Source organism: Taeniopygia guttata, chromosome 14 (assembly GCF_048771995.1).
Source record: "Taeniopygia guttata chromosome 14, bTaeGut7.mat, whole genome shotgun sequence".
NCBI classification, from domain to species: Eukaryota; Metazoa; Chordata; class Aves; order Passeriformes; family Estrildidae; genus Taeniopygia; species Taeniopygia guttata.
In genome coordinates this window covers 15,196,008-15,216,379 of record NC_133039.1, presented here as the reverse complement: position 1 = coordinate 15,216,379, position 20,372 = coordinate 15,196,008, and the positions used below count along the sequence as shown (strand labels likewise).

At 51.8% G+C, this 20,372-nt stretch overlaps 1 protein-coding gene across 1 annotated transcript in view; it reads right to left on the bottom strand.

Annotated features, from left to right (window-relative positions):
- The window catches only part of RAB40C (RAB40C, member RAS oncogene family), a 36,610-nt gene extending 19,626 nt beyond the window's left edge, over positions 1–16,984 (bottom strand). The window contains exon 1 of the mRNA XM_012576506.5: positions 16,467–16,984. Coding sequence (XP_012431960.2) covers positions 16,467–16,620 — 154 coding nt within the window. The 5' untranslated portion in view covers positions 16,621–16,984. The remainder of the gene's footprint in view (positions 1–16,466) is intronic.
- Between the last annotated feature and the right edge of the window lie 3,388 nt (positions 16,985–20,372).

Sequence of the window (20,372 nt, the reverse complement as noted above, 5' to 3'; positions counted from 1 at the left end):
GCAGGCATAAATCTCCCTCATCCCCAGGGATGGTGAGGAGTAGTGGGAGTAAGGCTGCTCTGCTACCAGAAGGGACCATCCAGACATCTTCCCCTGCCAGTTCCTGAACCAGGATCTGATGGGCTCTTAGGGAATGGGTTAATTAAGCCCCTGCTCTGTTTCAGATGCAAAATCCCCAGAGACTCTGGCCCCTCCTTAGGCACAAGAGCTCCTGATCAGCCAATCACCCCCAGTGCCAGCAGTGCATGGGTGGAGCAGCTGCATGAAAGCACCTTGGAGCAGGGACAGGGACAGTTTTCACGGCAAGGAGGCCACATACTTCCAAAAATGCCACTGCTGAGCTGAAACAAATTGCTTTTAAAACTACAGCTTTTAAAAGTTAGAGAGGTGCAGCTTAACTGGGAAGAGAAGGAAACTTGTTAATGGAAATGTCAAATACGTAGATGTCTTCATTATGCTCCTCGCCCACTAACTGCCCAGCCTACATCCCCAGAGGAAGATGGGCTCCCTGTCCTCAAAACTCATGACTTGGTCACCAGAGAAATGCTTTAAATAAAACACGTTCATCTAAAACTACAGCACACACTTTAATCCAGAGGGACAGCAGTCTTTGGGCATTACATACACTGGCCCAAGGAGGTCACACACACTCCAGTTAAAAGCAAGCTGATATCTGGTAAAGGGCTGAACGAAGCGCTGCACGTTTTAATGTGCAAGCACCCAAACTGAGACTAGGACTGAATTTACAAAAGGTTTTGGAGCAAACTCTGCCTACAAACTTATTAATGAAAGACAAAAACCTGTACACTGCAATGTTTTGGAGAAAATTTCAGCTTCCCTTTTCCATAAATGCACAGTGCAGCAGGACTCAAAGGCAGTGCCTGGATTTGTCCTGTTATTTTAGCTGGTTGGCACTGAGTGGGCTGCAGTTCACAAGCACAGCTCTCCCATGGCTCGCTGGTGAGACAAAATCTTCATCAATTTAGAGGTGCCCTCAAAATCATGGCATTCCCCATGGTGGTGAACACCAGTACTGGCCCCTTATATGTCAGTCCCAGTAACACATAACCATGTCCTGAGCTGCAGCCCAAGGCACTCACCCATTTACAGCTCTCAGGGAAGCTGAGCAGCCAAGCTCTCTGTCCCAGGCCCAGCCCGCAGCTCAAGCTCAACCTTGGCTCTTCTCTGTCTCCAGAGATCCAGGGACAGAGGGTCACAGCAGCCACTAGATGCCACCTCTGCAATTGAGACTGCTGGCAATGTGGCAGTGCATGGCCAGGGCTGCCCCTCCACCTTTACATTTCAGGCAGCTCAGATACAAGCTAAGGGAAGTTTTTAGAACTTCCTTTCTGCAGGTGACAGGGTTTCCCCTACCTGAGCATCAACTCTGCTCACAGGCAAGCACAGCTTATGTTGGGACAGATGCTGCTCTGCCTGAGTGCCTCTGATCCCATGCCCCTGGCAGGCAGACACCAAGCCCACCATGGGGTGCTCCTGCAGCACACACAGCCCAGAGAACCAGCCCTGCCTGGCCCTGTGGCAGCAGTGCTGGGGAAAAAGAAAACACTCTGCTTTAAAGCCTATTTCAGATCAACTGATCTCTTTCTGCACCAAAATTACCATGATGCAACAAAGCAAATGAGGCTCAGAGAACAAGTCTGGACTGTTCTCTGGGATTTAGCATTCAGGCTGATTCCTGTGTTATTTTTCCAGCCCTGTTTTAGACTCCTGCTTATGCTGATGCCATCCCCAGCCCTATTCCCAGAGCAGAGAGCCAACCTGGCACAGAGGGATCTGCTGTACCAAGGCTGATGTTGGACACCTGATTCTCCACAGAGCTGGGTTTCATGCTCCTGGGCAAGGCTCCGGGGAATCCCAAACTTCTCTTTCTTTTGCCAGTCGCTATAAGGAAAACCTAAGAAAGCAAGTCATTTTCCCATGGGAACCCACAGCATGTGTTAGAGGAAACTCTGATCTCTTCAAATTACTCATGCCAAGCACAACACACTTCGCATCAGTGTCACCTGAAAACTCCACACCCAACCTGAGCTTACCTAAAGCCTTCACCCAAATGATGACACTTGATGTCAATAGGAAAAGTAAAACCCCTCCAAGAGAAATGGTAACTTTTACCCGGCACTTGATACTATTTTGTATCAGGCTCTTTCCCCCTGGGAATTAATGGCTTGGACACACGTGTATGTCCAGTCTGTCAAGCTTCTGCTCTGCACCTGCACGAGCAGCAGAGGAGGCAGCAGCCAAGCACGTACACGGATCTGGAAGTCACACTGGAAAAGGGAGAAATACAAGGGAGATGTGCATTTCATGCTCTCCCTTTAAACAGGTTGATCTCTTAGGAAAATTGTTTTAAATAGCTCAAGTGAACAAAGCTCTATAAATATTTACCACTGAAACACAGTGGCCTCTGGGTTTTGTGTGGGTCTTTGTTTCAGAGCAAAGGAGACAAGTTTGCAGCTGCACACTCACCAGGTGACTCTGCCCTAACACCTGGGTGGGGACCAGAAGGGCACCTCCCCTTATAAAGGCAGGTTTGAGCAAAACATAAGAGCCTCATGTGCCTCTTTCCTCCTTTAGCTTTCCAAGGCGATCCCCACTGCACTGAGGGGAGGGTGATTCCAGCTCCTGGGGTAATGCCAGAGCCAACGCTGCTTCTTTGGTTATTGGTCCAAATCAAGTGTCCTCCTCCAGGGATGCTCTAATGACCCAAGGCCCAACTAACAATTCCTGTACCTACACAGACATCACAAAGATATAATCAGGACTTGCCTCACGACAGGGATGAAGGGCTCATCCCACATTAACCAAGCCATCAGTAGGTTTTCCTGAGACCTTCCCCAAAAGCTGCCAGCACCATCTCCAGTGTGCATCTGCAGTGTCTCTAAGAAGAACATAATTTGTTCACTAATCTGGACCAGAAGACATTCCAGGTGATGCTCAAAAATCTCTTTCCAAAGGAAAAAAAAAAAAAAGTAATAAAAATAAGTCAATGTATTCAAGTGAAACATTGATATAGTTTTAAGACTTAAAGCTTGCTTTCCTTCCAAGAGAGACTCCTTGTCACTTGCAGTCATTTCTAGTTTGAGTGAGTCAGATTGGCCAAAGATGCTTTTTCCACCTCATTTCTTACATGAATGATTCTGCTGGTGGGAGCTTGGAACCCACCTCGCTGTTAGTCGACCCATAAAAAAAACATATCAGTGCACATCATTTTAACGTCATTAAAACTCAGTTCCCCCAGCTTACAGACACATCCTATATAATGCAACCTCATCTTTTTTTTTCCTCCTTTTAAAAATTAAATTTGGTTTCATTTATTTATAATTCAAAAGAAGATAACCAACCTACTTGCAAAGTGATACACAAGGTCAACAGGCAAAATTGGAGGTGTACAGTGATGATGAACCAAGGCCAAACCTTTACTCAATGCATCATATAAATAAGAAATAAGATAAACTGAGTGGACTTTTGTTACCTGACTAATGCTGCAATTCAGTGGATTGTTCCTTTTATCTACAGACATAATTAAGTCAGAGTTGCTGCATTATGCAACTCTTGATGGCATCTGAGCATTCAGAAGAGGGCTAAAGGTGAGCTGTGACTGGTCTGTAGCAGCCCTACAGAAATGCTCAACTAGGAAATCTTCATACTGGCCCAGAAGCCACCAGAAAGACTCACTGTGTCACCACGGTGCCTCACCCAGCCAGCCTGGTGATGGACTTTGATTGTGATTGTCATTAGTGCAGCTGAAGCCACCACACCACAAATGTCTAACTGAAAAAGTTGCATTTTCCCCCAAACACCCTCAGCCTCCTCTGTTTGCTCACAGGTCATCAGCTCTACTGAGTGCAGAAGGTCTGGGGCTCTTAAAAAGCCTTGCTAAAGGTTTGTAGGTTTAGTGCCACACTGACCTCTGGCTGCTGGGAAGAGGGAAGAGCACAGGGCTGGAAAGAAAACATAGAGAATACACATTAAATACTTAATTTGCTGAGATTTCACAGTGAACTTGAGTAACCAGCTGTGAAGGGCTGGTTGTGCTTTGTGGCACCAGAGAGAAGCCTTGGGAGAAAGGGATGCAGAGTTCTGAGAGCAAGGAGCTGACAGATTCAAAGACATGTCATGATTATAAAACAGGCCAACACCAAGAGTACCCAGCCGGGAATTTGTAACCTGTGTTGTGACAATCCTTCCTTACTACACAGGGAAGGATCAAAGCCACAATCACTCAGTGTGCAGCTGGGCTTAAAGTCATGTTCTCACTGCCACAAAGGTAGATAAGCACCTAGGAACACTTTAGAGTGGGTCAATGGACTGCAAATCCTTTATTGTGTGTTTGCGAAAGGAAAATAATGAGGATGAATCTGTGGTGAAGCTTCTCAGCACCAGGGACTCTAGGAGCTGTGACTAAGCAGGGATGGGGAAATTTGGTTTTAAACCTTATCAACAGTTTAGCCAATGCTGTGGATAACAAGAACACCACAGCAATTGTGAATTTTTTGTGAGAGCACAAACTATGTGTGACAGGGCTGTCCCTTCCAGCCAGGGGTCCCCATGAGGGTCTGGTCAAGGTGTCCCCTCCTCTGAGCCCTCTTGCAGGTTTGGCAGAGCCTAGCTGGGCGTCACTCAGGCTCCCCCTGCCACACGTTTGGGAACATACCAGCATGTTTTATGTCACATAAACCACCTGTCATCTTACTGGTGTGCATGCAAGACGCGAGCTGCTGAAAGGTCCCTCCCTCTCCCTCCAATGGGCCCGTGCCAAACTTCCTGCTGGATTAAAAAAGGAAAAAATAATCTGTGCTGCACAGAGTGCAGAGGCTGCCCCTTCTCCAGTGCTGGAACTGGAGCCCTTCTGTGCTCTGCTAAGTCCAGCCTAAGGCCATTAATGCAGAAATTCATTTATCCCAAATGCCAGTGATAGCCGAGCAGTGTCCAAAGGCTACTTGTTTATTCTACCAAATTTCTGGGAGTCAGAGATGTTACCAGACATTTCCAAGATGTTACTAGTCCTTTCCCAAGAAGACCCACACCTTTCTAAGTCATGACTGATGTGGCTGGGGCATAGAAAGCCTTGTCCCTGTGTGTGCAGGCACCACCTGGGGCTGCCCAGATCCTCCTGAGAGCTGGAACCACTGTGGGGGGAGAACAGCCAGTGGCCGGACACCCCCATCCCTGCTGAGTATGAAGAAAAGGCAGAAGCAGCAACAGGCAGCCAAGTCCCATCCTCAACAAGTCCAAGAGAATAAAGGAGGGAGGAGAAGTGCTGGGAGGTCACAAAACTGAGGCCAAAAGTTGAGCGTAATAGCTCCAGGTCTGCTGGCAGATCAACTATGGAGTAAGAACATCACTGCCACTTCCAGTCCTCAGCATGCAAAAACCTCATCCCAAAACCAAGGCAAAGCCTCCAGACCACCTCCACAAGCAAACCACACTCAAACGTGGGGCTCACAGCAGGAATCTGGACAGCACAGCCATTGGCAGAAGAGCTCAGAGCAGCTCTGAACCAACACCCTCTGGGTGAGGTTATTTCAGGGTAAAACAGCCCCCCAGCCACAGAGTGTTACCCACAGGCACAGTTTCCAGCAGAGCCTCTCCAGTGCCCAGCTTTGGGGCTGTGCTGGGAGCATTACACAAGGTGAGGACCCAGAGCAGCTCCACAGCATGTTCCTGCCACACAGCCAGGGCCACACAACCTCACCGGCTTCTCCACAGCCTCTCCCTCACACCAAAGTGGGCAATGATCTCCTGGGACTCATTTTCTGGCAGAACCATATTCCACAAGACAACAGTGGAACACCCCCTACACCATGTTCAGGTTCACTGCTCCCTCTCACCACACCCCACATCCTGCACCTTTTTGTTTAAGAACTGCTTATGGTGGGAATGGTCATGAAATGTCACCTACAGCAACTGAGGCCAGTGACCAAGCATTATATAGCCAACCCAGGACATTGCTCCAAGAGCACAATACAAAGCCAGGACAGATTGTAAGTGTGGATTAAAATGTCTTATTTTGGGGTTTTGTTGTTTTGTTTTGTTGTTTTGTTTTTTTCTTACAAGCCCTCACCAGCCTGTGAGTAAAAAGGCAGAATTCACCTATCAGAATTGGTTGTTTGTGGGCAAAAGCTGATAGAGGAAGACTTGTTGCTTCACTTCTAGTCAAACAAGGCAGATGGGCATGGAAATCACAGGTGGCCAGGAGCTGCTGAAAGCATGTTCAGAGCAAACAGGTTTAACCAAGTGTACTAATCCAACTCCAAACCCATCCCAGGCAGAAAGCAGCTGCTGGGGCCAGCACCCAGATTATGCATGCACCCACAGATGCAGGTTTGAGATCCTCTAATTTCACAAGCACTTCAAAAACAAACATCTGTAAGAAGATACCACAGGTGCATTATCTTCCACCCAACTTAGAGGAGTAGTTACTGTCTCTCATCTGTAAGTGATACTGGATTGTTCAGAAAAAATGAGGTATGAGGCACAACATAACAGATGTTGCAAAATGTGGCATCAACATAACAGATGAAAAAAGAGAATTCAAGCTATTCAAATAACAACTGATGAAGTCACCCAACCTTAAAAAGTGTGTACAGCAGCACATTGACAGCAGCAATTTAACTAGTCAGCTCAGAGCTGTGAGCCACGGGAAAAATCCCTTCCAAACACATGAGCTCATCCCTTTGAGTCATGCATTCAATTACCTACTCTTTAGGGAGAGAAACAAATTATCATCAACAACAACAGGGGTCAACCAAAGATAGGTGGATTCATCCCAGGTCTGTGCCTTTCAGTGTCACAGTATCCTCACAGTATCACTACTCGGTTTTGAGCAGGATGATAGATGTTCCCCAACAGCATCACAGTAAAACAGCCCAGTTCCCATCCGCAGAGCTGGGACTGAAGGTCAGCAAGCATGTGATGTTACCTCTGTGATCCTGTCCTGAACCATAGCTGAACTTTGGGAACAGGATCAAGAGGTTTCAGTTGCCACTGGGCATGAAGGAGAGCAGCACCGTGCCCGCCCCTGCTCCTGCCTTCATCCCCTCCTGCCCAGGGCATCTCCCGCTCAACCCACCTCTGCTGCACCGCTCGCTGGAGCCAACAAGAACTTCCCGTTACTCCGGTGCGCAGCAGAGGAGCGAGAGCTGCCTTGGGCAGGAGGGGAGAGCTCCTCCAGCCCCGGGGAGCTGCTGCAGCTCTTGGCAGCTCTGTGAGGAATGAGGAACCCAGCGAGCTGCCAAGCACCTCATACAGACACACCTGTTGAAACAGAGAACAAACGCCTTTCAATCATCTGTAGTTACCCAGATTTGTAGTTTTTCTCCTAAAAAACATACTCCATCCTTCATTCACAGACGCCTCATTTCAGCTGGGAGGGATTTCCATTTAGCCTGGAAGCCTTTCACAGAAGTCTGCTCACATCAGTTCCCAGGCACGTTCCCCTCCAGCTGAGAGGGCTTGGAGGTGGGGATCTCCAGCAAATAATTGCTTGTTTGGTTTTGTAACCAGCCAAAAGGAAAACATCCATTTGAAGACCTCTAAGAAGCCCGGATTTGCAGATTTCACTTGTCCACTGCAAGTCCAGCACTGTTTCAGCAGCTATATGGCCCTCACACAGAGGAACTCTGTTCTGGGCCCACTTAAGGGGGACAATTGCATCAGAAAATGGCATTTGAAGCCAGGAGCAAATCTGTTCCTAAAGCTCCAACAATTTCAGCAGACACCCGGGAAATCCTAGAAACAGTCCAAAGTCAGTCCAGAATCAGGGATGTGAAGTGGATTTGTGCTTTAGAAGAAAATCAAGAATGATTTTATGCACAGAAGCGACAACAAACAAAAGAGTTTCTTCATGCCTTGCAATTCAGATCTCCATAAAAACTACACAGCTGCATGCAGAAACAAAGGCAGCCTGTGAGGGAAATCAGAGGGCACCATAACAGTCTGCATTGTTGCTGGATGACCGTACAAACATCAAGATATGCTTGGAGAGAAAAAATTTCCCAACACTCCAAAAAATCCAAGTATTTGTCCAAAACACTTTGAATATCCTATCCCTGCATAGTTACACTTCAGTGGGCACTGTGCAGGGAAATGCTGCTCTGTAGCATCAGACCCTCGTGGCATCCCAACACCATGCCTGGGCAGCCAGCACGGTGCATGCCAGGCTCAGGTGCACATCAGCTCAGGGATGCTGCAGAGGCTGGCTCTGATCCCTGGGATCCCCATCCACACCCCACTGGCATCTTCAGGTTTTGCCAGCAACAAAACAGCATCTCCAGACCTATGCTCCACACCCAAAGAGAGCTGTAGCCCTTAAACGGGGTGTAGACAGGTTAAGCAGACACTTGCAGAGTTCCCAGAACAGCTACAGAGATTCTACTCCCCAGGAATTTCTCTGGCTCACCAGTTTGGTCTCACTGCACCAACCACAGCCACGAAAGGGGCTGCTGCATGTTGGAAGCACCAGGATGGCTGCTAACATTGGTTTCACCTTTCCATGTGCTGTTTCCAATGACAACAAATCTCCAGAGACCCAACTTACAGTGCATGGCAGGTGTGCTCAGCTCTCCCTCCTTGTCCTTGAAGGATGGACTGGCCCTGTTGGCACAGCAACACCTCACTACACACCTGTACAAACTCTGCTGCCTCACAGCAGCTCTCACCAGCCAGAAACCAGGTTTTCCAAGCCCAAATTGGAGCCTCCCAGGTCCCCCCCGACCTACAGGACAAAGATCTTACTCCAGCTACCCTGACAGCCTCTCTGGAGCACTTTTGCTGCCACCAAGGAAAAGCCAGCATTCGACATTTTTAAAATAGATGGAAGTATTGAATTTCAGCCTTTTAATACAGATGAGCCCAACAAGAACACAAGTGTGTCTCAACCCGCAGAGGTGTTCCACAGCAAACACATTTGCTGGCAGGGTGAGCAGCACAGGTACGGCCCTCAGGTAAGATCTACCCAGCAGAGTTGCATCTCCTTGTGCCACAGCACAGGTCTGCAGGTTCCTGGACGGAGGTTACCAACAAGTTACTCAGGCAGTTTGACAAGGTAAGAAAAATAACAACTCTTGGGACAAGAAAGGATTTAAGATTAAATAAATGATGGGAAAAATGGGGTGAGGAGGTGGGTTGTTGCATTTTCTTTGTTCATTGCTTAGTTGGGGTTTTTTCCATCTAGTTCTGTCTCCAGTCCACTCGGCCTCCACTCCAGAACCATGGGCTAAAGGCCTGTTACAGCTGGTACCAAAGGAAACAAGGCAGGGTAATTTCTGGGTCCAGGACTGAGCAAGGAGCAGGGCAAATCACCTGCACAGAAAGGCAAATGGTACAGTAAAACCCTCAGATGGACCCAGGAACTCAGCAGCTGGGCTGGAAAAAAGTTAAAATACCTAAAAAAGATTTTTTTTTAAAACTCTACGTTTTATTTAAAAGGTTACCCCAAAGAAGCTCAGAACCTTCTGTTAAACTGCCTTAAGTACATTTAAGTGCAGCCTTTCAGTGTCCCCTTTCTGCCTGTCTCCTCCTTAAGCACTGATGGTTTAAGCAGCAAATATTATGTTTGAATTGCCCGAGGACTTTTGTCCCAATTCAATGCCCGATCCTGCACACAACATACAGGACATGAAGAATTTCAGGTGTTATATTTATAGGAGAACAGGTGTTAAAGTTTTAAAATGATCTAACAATGTCTAGAATGGGCCGCTGGAAATGAAACTAAGATGAAGTAGAAAAGAGGAAGAAAATCTAAAAAGCTGTGGCTACGTAAAATACTTTCAGCAAATAGAAACTCTATAGGAACAAACAATCTCCAAGCTATGTTGCAACCTTACTATTTACTACAACTTGTGCAGAAGCAAACAGACTCTTTGATTGAGGTTTCTTGCCTTGAGTTACCACCCTGTGTGCCCCAGGGTAATTTTCTTTCAGTTGAGTCTCACCTTACAGCAAAGCCTTTAGCAAAACAAAGCTGAAGGTTTTCACATTGGAGCTTCCTTCCTCCTCCAGTGCCTGCAATCACACAGGAATTGAAATTACATAATGCTCCTCTAGAGCTCGAGCTGGAGTGCCAGGGGACAGTGAGGGGCAAAGGGAAAGAAAACCAGATTTTAACCAGCAAGGTTATAAAATCACAGCTCAAAGCCTCAGCTCAGAGCATAACTATTCTCAAGTGCAATGGAAAGATGCTCTGCTGCTCTGAGAGAGTGAGGTTGCAGAGGAAAGCATGCCAGGGAACAGCTGGAAACAAAAGCTGGAGGAGAAGGAGGAGGAGACTAATTTCCATGGTCTTTCCTTTGCAGCTTAAATACTGAACCAACCAAAAACCCCCGCATCAAGAGAGGTGTGGACAATGTTGATATGGAATCTGGAGAGAGCAAAACCTGCCTGCTTTTTACAAACAAAAAACACAGAGAAACTTTGAATCCTAGTTATTAGAAGAACATTCCACCCACTTCAGTTTTGTACTGCTCAGCTCACATCACCTTTTTGCACTCAGGGCTCTGGAACACGTTAACAGCCATAAAAACACAGCTTTTATAGAGGGATTAGAGGTGGTGAGAACTCTGCAGTGCAATCCAGAACTTTGCAGAGTAGGTCCCCAGCTTTATAAAACCCCAACAAAAACACAACCCTCCTCAAAAGTTCTGCACATATAACAACTTACACTGTTGTGTACCTCTAACCCTGACTAGAGAGAGACACCAAACCTGCCAGACACTGGGTTTGGGGGTTGGGCTTTGGCTTCATGGGGATTTTTTTGTTTGTTGGCTTTGTTTTAGAATTTAAGTTTAAATTGCAGCTGGTTAGTCCCACAACAAGCAGAGCTGGAGGTTCAGCACTGTATCTTTGGAACTATTTTCCACACAAAGGTTATGTAGTAAACAATGGAGAAATAAGAGATGCTAGAGCTGTTTCTGAGTTGCCTGCTCTGATGAGATCAGCTCTGCATCTCTGATGACAGGGACGTGAACATCCCTGAAGGACACTGATGCAAGTGCTGGCAGACAGTGGGAACTGCTGCAACAACCACTCTGCAAGCCATCCAAAGAGGTTTCCAGCAGCACAACCAGCACAGTCCTGCTCAAACATTTCCTGCACAACAGTTTGCAGCCACTACAGGAACGTGATGGCTGGGCTGCACTTGGAACACTTTGCCTCAATCCTCCTTGCACCAGAGCGCTAAAGCCTCAAACTGAAACATTACTCCAAACATTATTCCAATCATTATTCCAAAGAATACAGTCCTGTCAGAAAACAAAGAGCAGTTTCCAAGGATGTGCAGCAGCTGAAGCAGTGGGACAGCCAGCTCGTGTCTACCATCGACAGGGACAGTGCTGCTCCAGCAGAGCAGGACACTCAGGTGGGACTGGGCCAGGTGAGAAGGAGGCAGCAAAGCAGCACCAGAACCAAGGCTTCCCTCCCAGCTGATGCCAGAGAAGCTGACAGTGCAGCAGCACCAGGATGAACACTCAGCTGCCATCAGAAACCTGGGCTCAACACCTGTAACTCTCGTGCCTATGGCTGGGAGGTGCCACTACATCACTGCTGGCCCTGTTTGAAGTTTTACAGCCCACAGGGTCACTCAGCAATTCTTGTCTGCTCAGGAGGGTGAGCCAGTATGAGGAGAGGTCCTGTGCTTACACAAATTCAAGTTTAGAGCAGAGCTGCTCAACTGCTCACTTTTTAAGGCTGTGAAAAGTGAACCAGTGCAGCAGGACCTCCAGCCAAACACGGCAGCACCACAGAGGCTGCAGGTCAGAAGTGAGAGACCATCTCCATGGTCAGACTTGGAAACTGAGCAGGCAAGAAGCAGAAGCAGTGGGAAACATCCCTTGGCATGCCCTCCATGGCAGCAGGGAGGGTGACACAAAGTGTCTCTTCATTCCCAGCATGTGCACACTGCTGTGGGACAGGTTATCTCCTGGCTGGCATGGAACTACCAAGGCAGTTTCTGGTTGCAAACTGGTGCCTGAGGGGTCACAGGACATACCAGGAGAGGAGCTGCTGTAAAGGAAGACTTGAAAGAGACATCCTAGGGATCTCTAGATTCAGACAGTTGCACAGAAACAACCAGAGGGAAAAGACATCCAAAGCTGTGGATCACTCAAATAAACAACCCAGTAATTAACAGCAGTCCCCCGGCAAACAGTGGCAGCTGGAGGGGACCGACCACCTCCGAGGGCTGGGCAGTGTCTTCAGCTGCCTCTCCCCCCCTCCTGGCCAGGGAAAGGGCAGGAAGCTGCTATTTCCCAGCCCATGTTCCTGGCAGGGAACCCCAGCCCTAGTGGGCTTGCTGCTGCTGCTGCCCAGGAGCTGAATTCCTGCACTTCTGCTATTGGGGAAGAGCTCTTGGGAAAGATCCAGTTTTCACCTGAACCATAAAACCTGTCAGCAGCTTCAGGTGTCTTTTCCCTGAGACTGCCTTGGGCCTGGATAGCAGTGGGATATACAGCACCTAAGGATGGTGCCTGAATAAAGGTACTAAAACCCAGCCAAGGGACAGGGTTGAAAGGAGGTGCTGGGGTTCAGTGCATTAGGGCTGGTGCAAGTACCAACTCTGTGCTGCAGGGCAGGGATCTCATTTCAGTTTTTGTATGCTCATTGCAAGATCAGAGTGAGGACACTGGCTGCATCCTCATCACTTTCTTAATACAAGCTGAGGACAGGGAAAATAAAAATAAAAATCCACCCCCTTCCCAGTTAAAGCCATCTGCTCCAAAACATGCTCTACTCTCTCCCTAACACACATTTCTGCTTTCCTGTGGGAACAGCAGCAGGTGAGGGGGACGGCAGCTGCAGAAAAAGCCCTCCATCATGTAAGGGAGGGAGCACATCACCCTCACCCTGTGGTGAGCCCAGCCTTGCCCTGCTCCTGGGGCACCAGCACTGTCTCCCAGGGCAGTGCCAGCCCTCTCGCACAGAGAGCTGCCCTGACTCAGCCAGGGCTCAGCTCAGGGCTGGCTGCTCCAGCAAGCCAACAAACCTGCTGGGTGAGATCATTTCAGCATATGAATAACCCAGCTATTTGAGAGTGGATGTGACACGGTGGTGACAAAGCCACGGGTCCCTCAGGTGATGAGCAGCCTTGTGCCTCTAATGCACAGCATGCACACCACCCCTGCTTTCATGTGCAGCTCCCACCACATCCATGTCCCAAATCACCCTGTGACCAACACATTTCTGTCCTGCTTCAGTACTTGGGGATGGATGAGGAGAGACCCCAAGTGAGCTGTTTAAAGACCAAAGTGATCTGTGTAGGGGACTCATATCCACAAGTAAAGCACATTACACTGAGTCTGGTGTAACCCCATAGCTCATGGCAGAGAGCAGCCCCTCCCTGCACCTGGGGAGAAGCTGACAGCGCAGAGGGCATTCAGGGAAAATGCAGGATTTTAGGTTCCCAGGTGAGACCCTCCAGCTGTCCAGAGCAGTAGTGAGGCTCTAAGAACAGCATCCTGCCTCCACAACTACAGATTTGGGAAAGGGAGGATGAAAGCTGGGACAACATTGGAAGCCCAGAAGAGCATTAATGTTCTCCCTGTCAAAACAATAGTAGGAAGGTTTAATTCAGGGTCTTCTGCAGATGGCCAAGAAAAAGCAAAAGCTAAGTCCAAATCAGTTATAATATCCAGCCACAGGACAGAAACAACACTCCCTGCTCTTCACAGGGAGTATGCTTGTCTGATGCTCCTGGAGGCTGATATACTCCATAGATCCAGCACAAACCTAGTAAGGAACACACAAGTGACAACTGGACATCAATTTTCTCCTCAAAATGCCACCTTTTTGTCACTAGAAGTCCCATACTCAGTGCCCTCACAGCTTGGTGCAGCAATGGTCAGGGCATCGCTCACACCTCCTCCTGCACCAGGGGAACAATTACCTCTGTTCCCACAGAGCAGGTTTATTTTGCCAGCAATTTAAAGAAAGGTCTTGCTATGCACTACAGGAACTGCAGGGGCTAATATAAGATGTGCCCAATTTAGAACGAGGTGCCAAGCTCCCATGCTGTGCTGAGAAGTGACACTGCTGTTCAGGGATCCTGGAAAAGGATGGACAGAAGCACCAATGGTGCTGTATGCAGACACAGCTCCCGCTGCATCGCAGGCTCTCGGGTACTGGACAGGAGCAGGCAGAGGCTGCTTATGGCACCTAAAATCCAGCAGGCAAAGGGCTTTTCATCTCTCAGCTGTGTGCTGATCCAACATCAGATGCCCACGGAGCAGAGAGGAATCCCTCAATCCCTTTTCTAATAGGCTGGGTAAGAGCAGCTAAAATACAGAGCTACGTTTACAGAGCTTCACTTCTAAGGGCGTGCCTTCCCCGAGCTGGAAGGACAATCCCTTCCACGCTGCATCACAAAACCTGGCTGCTTACAACTGTTTCCACACAACAGAGTAACAGCAGCAGACCCCAACCAGACAGAGAAGGCAAATGCTCTCTCTCCCCTTCCTGACAAGGTCTAAGACCTGAGCTCCACACGAGATGTCCCCATCACAAGAGCAGCCCAGAGCACACACAGTTTGTGCTTTCTGCACTGACCAAAATAGCAGTAGATGACACAACACTCATTTTAAAATTGGGCTGTGGGATCTGGGAGGGGATGAGGACGAGGACAACGTGCTTACAAGTAGATTTACAAATAGAACCTCCATGTAACATTCCAGCACTGGTGTTTTGGGAAGGCATTAGGTACGTGTGAAAGAGGATGCCAGGCTCGAGCTGTTCCCAAAATCCAAGAGCCTTTGCTCAGGGGATGGTCTCTGTCAGGGCAGGGGAGCAGCATGCCCTGTCAGCACGTCCCAGCTGCGCCGGAGGCACAGGGAGTTCCACTGCCAAAGCTGTCAGCAGCATCAGCAGGATGAAATTCACTTGGATATCAAAGCCACTCCAGCTGATTATCCTAAAGGTGCTTCGCTTCCCAGAATCAACAGAATCAGAGACTATCAGAGCATGTATTACTGTGAAACAACAGTATGTGACCTAATTCTCTAATTAGGAATGGGCTCAATTGCTCATGGAGGACAAGGGAAGGTTCTGAAATTATTCACTGAGATTTCTTTTTCCAACAAAAAGATGCTGGTATTTAGCTGCTACAAAACAGCGGGTTCTGAGACAAAAGGTCTATAGCCATAGCCAAAATCTCTGTTCTTTGGGTCTCATGCCTATAGCAAAGACCCCACTTAACTCACTCCTTATTCCTACCCTGTCTGCTTCAAACCCACTTCAATCAGGAGACAATTCCAACTGTAACACTTCACTTAAAACAGCCACCCCTCTACACTCTGCATAGTAAAGACCAAACCCACGGAGCAGTTCGAGAGCCCCCAGGTGAGGCAGGTTCTCCAGAAACACAGACTCTCTTCAGAGAAGCTCTAAAGTGCCCAGCACCTACTCAAAGGCAAACCACACCAGCCCAGCCAGACACCCGAGGAGATGAACGATAGCAAAGCCTTTTCCTTCCTGAAGCACTGCTCCCATTTCACAGGCAACTCCACTTCTGAGTCACCACCTCCCCGTAAATCTCCGTGGAGCAGGTGTGCACTTACATCAGCTCCTGGGGAGCTGGTGGTGGCTCCAAGGACCGAGTGTGGTCGGAGCCACACCACTCTTCATGCTCCAAATTTGGCCAGGGCAGAGCACCAAGGAGCCCCCGATTCCCTCGGGTTCCTGACACGGGCAAAACTCGGCACTACCTGCTCCTGCCCTGGGCTGCAGCGATGATGCAGGGTCTGAGCCCTCGGGGATGTTACTGTGCAAGGAGGAGAGGGACGGATGACAGATTGAAACCCACAGGAGGATCTGCACCCCGCCAGGCCGTGCTACACCGTAACTGCAGGAAATGCACAGCGCTACTCCTTGGCTCTTAATTACGGTCTTGTGATACCGTAGTTAATGGTCTGTCATGGGCTCCATTAGGAACCTCAACGCTGGCAGGAGGTGGATCAGCCAACCCGGCCGCTCCCGGTACAGCCGCCGAGCCAGAGCGCCGCTGGGCTCGGAATCAGGCTCCAGTTCTTTTGTTACAGCTCCTGCTTCCTCTGGGAACGGCTCGGTCCTTGTGGCAGCCGGGGAGAGGGAGGGGAGCCCTGCCCTGGGAGCGGGACCGCTGGGGAAGGGTCCGGCTGCGCATCCAGGGATTACATCACACACCAGCCCCTCTGCCCACAGTCTCCTCCAGATTTCGGGCATTTCAAGGAGCTGAGGAGGCCTCTGAGCTGCCTGCCACGCGCTGAGCTCCCAGTTAATGAAAAAAAAAAAAAAAAACCCAACAAAAAAAAAAACAAAGGAAAAAGCAAAACAACCCCTCCCTGCCCGCCAGCTCGGCGCTGGGGTGACAGCCTCGGGGGCCCCGCGGGATGCGGGTGACAGCAGTGGCGGGGGAGGTGACAGCGTAGGGCTGTGACAGCGATGGGGGTCCTGCGGCCCGGCCCCCCAGCCCCTCTTACCGTTGCTGTAGGCGTAGGGGGACTCGGAGGCGCCGTCCTGCAGGCTCTCCAGGATCTCCCCCTTCCCCACGTCGCTGTCGCCGACCAGCAGGAACTTGAGCAGGTAATCGTAGCTCTTCACCGGGCTGCCCTGGGTGCCCATCCTGCCTCTCATCGGCGGGGCGGCCCGGCCCGCATCCTCCACCCGCCAGCCTCGGGCTGCGGCCTCTGCCCCGCCGCCGCTCACCGCCGGCCGCGCATCTTCCGCCGGGGCCGCGCTGGGACCTGCGGCGGAGGAGGAGGAGGAGGAGGAGAAGAAGGCGGAGGAAGGGCCCGGCCCGACCCGGCCCGGCCCCGCAGCGCCCACGCCGCTGACACGGCTCCGCTCCGCCTTCCCACTCGCACAAAGCGCCGCCGCCCCGCCGGGCCCTGAGCCCGCTCCGCCCCGCCGGGCCGCAGCACCGCGCCAGGGCAGCCCCAGCTCCGGTCCCGCCACCCACCTCAGCCGGGCAGGGCCGCCCCCGCCTCACGGACCCAACGCGTCCGCCCGAGCCCGGGAGGCGCCTCGGCCCCGCTCTCGCCGCTCCCATAGGCTAAGCTGTGCGTCAATCAGAGACAGCCCCGCCTCCTCCACAAATCCGCCGCGTCCATAGGCTTAGTTACATGTCAATCAAAAGCGCCCCGCCCCACCCCGCCCCTGAGAACGCCAGCGGCCGGCTGGGGACTACAGTTCCCGGCGTGCCTTGCGGGAAGTGGGGCATGATGGGATGGCGAGTCGGGCGGGGGAGCACCCGCTGTGGGGAGAGGCACCCGGGACCGGGGACCGGGATGGGGGAACCGGGATTGGGATTGAGGAACCGAGACCGGGATTGGGGACCGGGATTGGGGAACCGGGATCGGGATTGGGGAACCGGGACCGGGATTGGGGACCGGGATTGGGGAACCGGGACCGGGATTGGGGACCGGGATTGGGGAACCGGGATTGGGGACCGGGACCGGGGAACCGGGATTGGGGACCGGGATTGGGGACCGGGAACCGGGATTGGGGACCGGGAACCGGGATTGGGGAACCGGGACCGGGGAACCGGGATTGGGGAACCGGGATTGGGGACCGGGATTGGGGAATCGAGATTGGGGACCGGGATTGGGGAACTGGGACTGGGGAACCGGGATTGGGGACCGGGACCGGGATTGGGGAACCGGGACCGGGATTGGGGAACCGGAACCGGGAACCGGGACTGGGGACCGGGATTGGGGAACCGGGATTGGGGACCGGGATTGGGGAACCGGGATTGGGGAACCGGGATTGGGGACCAGGATTGGGGAACCGGGATTGGGGACCGGGATTGGGGACCGGGATTGGGGAACCGGGACTGGGGACCGGGATTGGGGACCGGGATTGGGATTGAGGAACCGGGACCGGGGACCGGGACCGGGGACCGGGGTTGGGGAACATCCGTGCGTGCGGGGCACCCAGGGGTCATCCAGGACTGGGGGGGCATCCAGATATGAGCTCAGCATCCAGATGGGAGGCGCACAGAGCTGGGGGGCATCCAGATGTGTGGGGCATCCCAGAAGAGGCGGCACCCAGGATTCGGGGACATCCAGGTGGGTGGGTATGTGGGAGGGAGGGAGGGCATACAGGAGTCCTCCTCTAGATCTGGGGTGGGCATCCAGAAAGAGGGGCACCTACAATCTGGGGGCATCCAGGTGGGAGATCATCCATTTCATGGCAGGCAGCGGGTTCCTGGGGTGGGAAGTGTGTGCACTCCATTGTTGGTGGGGCATGTTTCCAGGGAATGGGGACAGCAGTGGGGCTGTGGGTGCCAGGCTGAGCCTGTAGCCAGGACTCCTGGATGTTCTCACTGGAATCCCTTGGCACTGGCCTGACATCGCTGAGGAACCACTCCCAAAGCCAATCACAGGGGATTCCCAATGGGAAGGTGTGGAGGATCCCATCCCTGCTGTCATTGCTGACAAATAAATCCCTGTGCTGCACAAAGCATCTTGCTCATCTTTCCAGAGCTGGGCACTCCATCCATGTTCCCGGCCTGCAGCTTCCAGTGAATCCCGTTTCAGTGAGCCACGTTCCCAGCCCTGCCAGCAGCACAGATGTCCCTCAGCCTGCTGGGGTCCTGTGGCTGCCCGGCTCCTCGGGGAGCTCTGCTGGCTGCTGGTGCCAGAGAGCCCTGGGAAGGACTGGAGGGCAGGGCAGGGTCACTCATGGATGGAGAGGGGAGGGAATGGATTGAAGGGGGATGTTTTTATAGAGTCACACAATGGTTTGTGTTGGAGGGGACCTCAAAGACCACCCAGTCCCACCCCTACCATGGGCAGGGACACCTTCCACCATCCCAGGCTGCTCCAACCCAGGGATCCAGGGGCAGCCACAGCTGCTCTGGGCACCCTGTGCCACTCCCAGGGAACAATTCCTTCCCAATATCCCATCCATCCCTGCCCCCTGCCAATGGGAAGCCATTCCGTGTCCTGTCACCCTGGTCCTTGTCCCAAGTCTCTTTCCAGCTCTCCTGGAGCCCCTTTAGGCCCTGGAAGGGGCTCTAAGGTGTGCCTGCTGCCTTCTCTTCTGCAGGTGAGCACCCCCAGCTCTCCCAGCCTGGCTCCAGAGCAGAGGGGCTCCAGCCCTTGGGACATCTTCGTGGGCTCCCTGGACTTGCTCCAGAGTTGCTCCCTCCACACTCACGGGGAGGGGTCTGCCACCTCTTGGGTGGTCTCAGCCTGGCCCCCTCTCCTCTCCCCCAGCCTGAGGGCTCGAGCTCCTGTGCTGCCCTGGAGCCACGAGCTGGGATCCCTTCAGGGGCCTCTTCTGGTGAGGGGTTTGTGTCCTATGGGCCAAGGGGATCCTCACCCTCAGCTGCTCCGTTTGGCTTCTCCACTGGCAGGGCCCAAACACAGCCCCCCTCTGTGCCCTCTCCCAGCTCCCATGGCTGCTGCCAAAGCACAGGGAGAGCCCTGACAGAGGAAAAGAAAACAGCGGCTAAAGCAAACCCAAAGAGCAGCTAAAGCAAACCCAAAGAGCACCTAAAGCAAATCCAAAGAGCACCTCAAGCAAACCCAAAGAGCAGATGTCCTCCTGCAGCCACTGCTGTCCCTGGCTGCTGCATTCCCAGGGCAGAGGGGCTTGGAGGTAAAGCCTGTGGAGAAACATCCACTTCAGGGCACAGGGGAAGGGAGAGGGGGGACCTGGGGATGTTTGTTTTCCCCAGGAGGGGAGAAAAGCCTCATTTCTGTCCAACAGTCCAATGGATCCAAAGCAGTGCAAGTGGACAGGAGGAGGATGAGCAGGAATCTCCTCAATTTTATCTCTCAGCCTCTGGGTCTCAGTCCTGCCACTCCACAGGACCAGCTAAAGTCCTGTCCATGGCTTGCTCATTCCAGGGATTTCTCTTGTCTTTGGTGGGATGGTGGAAACCAAACAGAGCCCAGACAGGTGGGAATTGTGGCGAGGGGCAATCCTGGTAGAGGCTCCTGGCAGAGGGGTGATCTTGGCAGGGACTTGCTGCAATGTGGGGAATTAGTCACAGCCGTGCATTCAGCTGGAAAAGGGAAAAGGAGAAAGGAATGGAATTCAAGGGAGTGACTGCTCTGCTGTGAGGAGGGAAGGAGTGGCCAGAAGGACTCATCATTCCCAGGCTCAGCTTGGGCTCCTGCTCGGATTGTGCTGCGCTGCAGGGGATTGTCCCCTGTCCTGCCCCCTCACACTGAACACACCACATGGGCAGGCTCGTGTGGCACCAAGGAACCCCTCTCTGGATCACAGGGACACCCAGAGCTGGAGGAGCATCACTCCAACCGTCTCCCAGGCCTGAGGTGGCATTCATTTGATCCTCCTTGCACAAGCTTTGTGGTTTGGCCTTGGCAGAACAATTACAGCTGGACAAATGCTGAAATACCCCTGTGTGTGAGAGC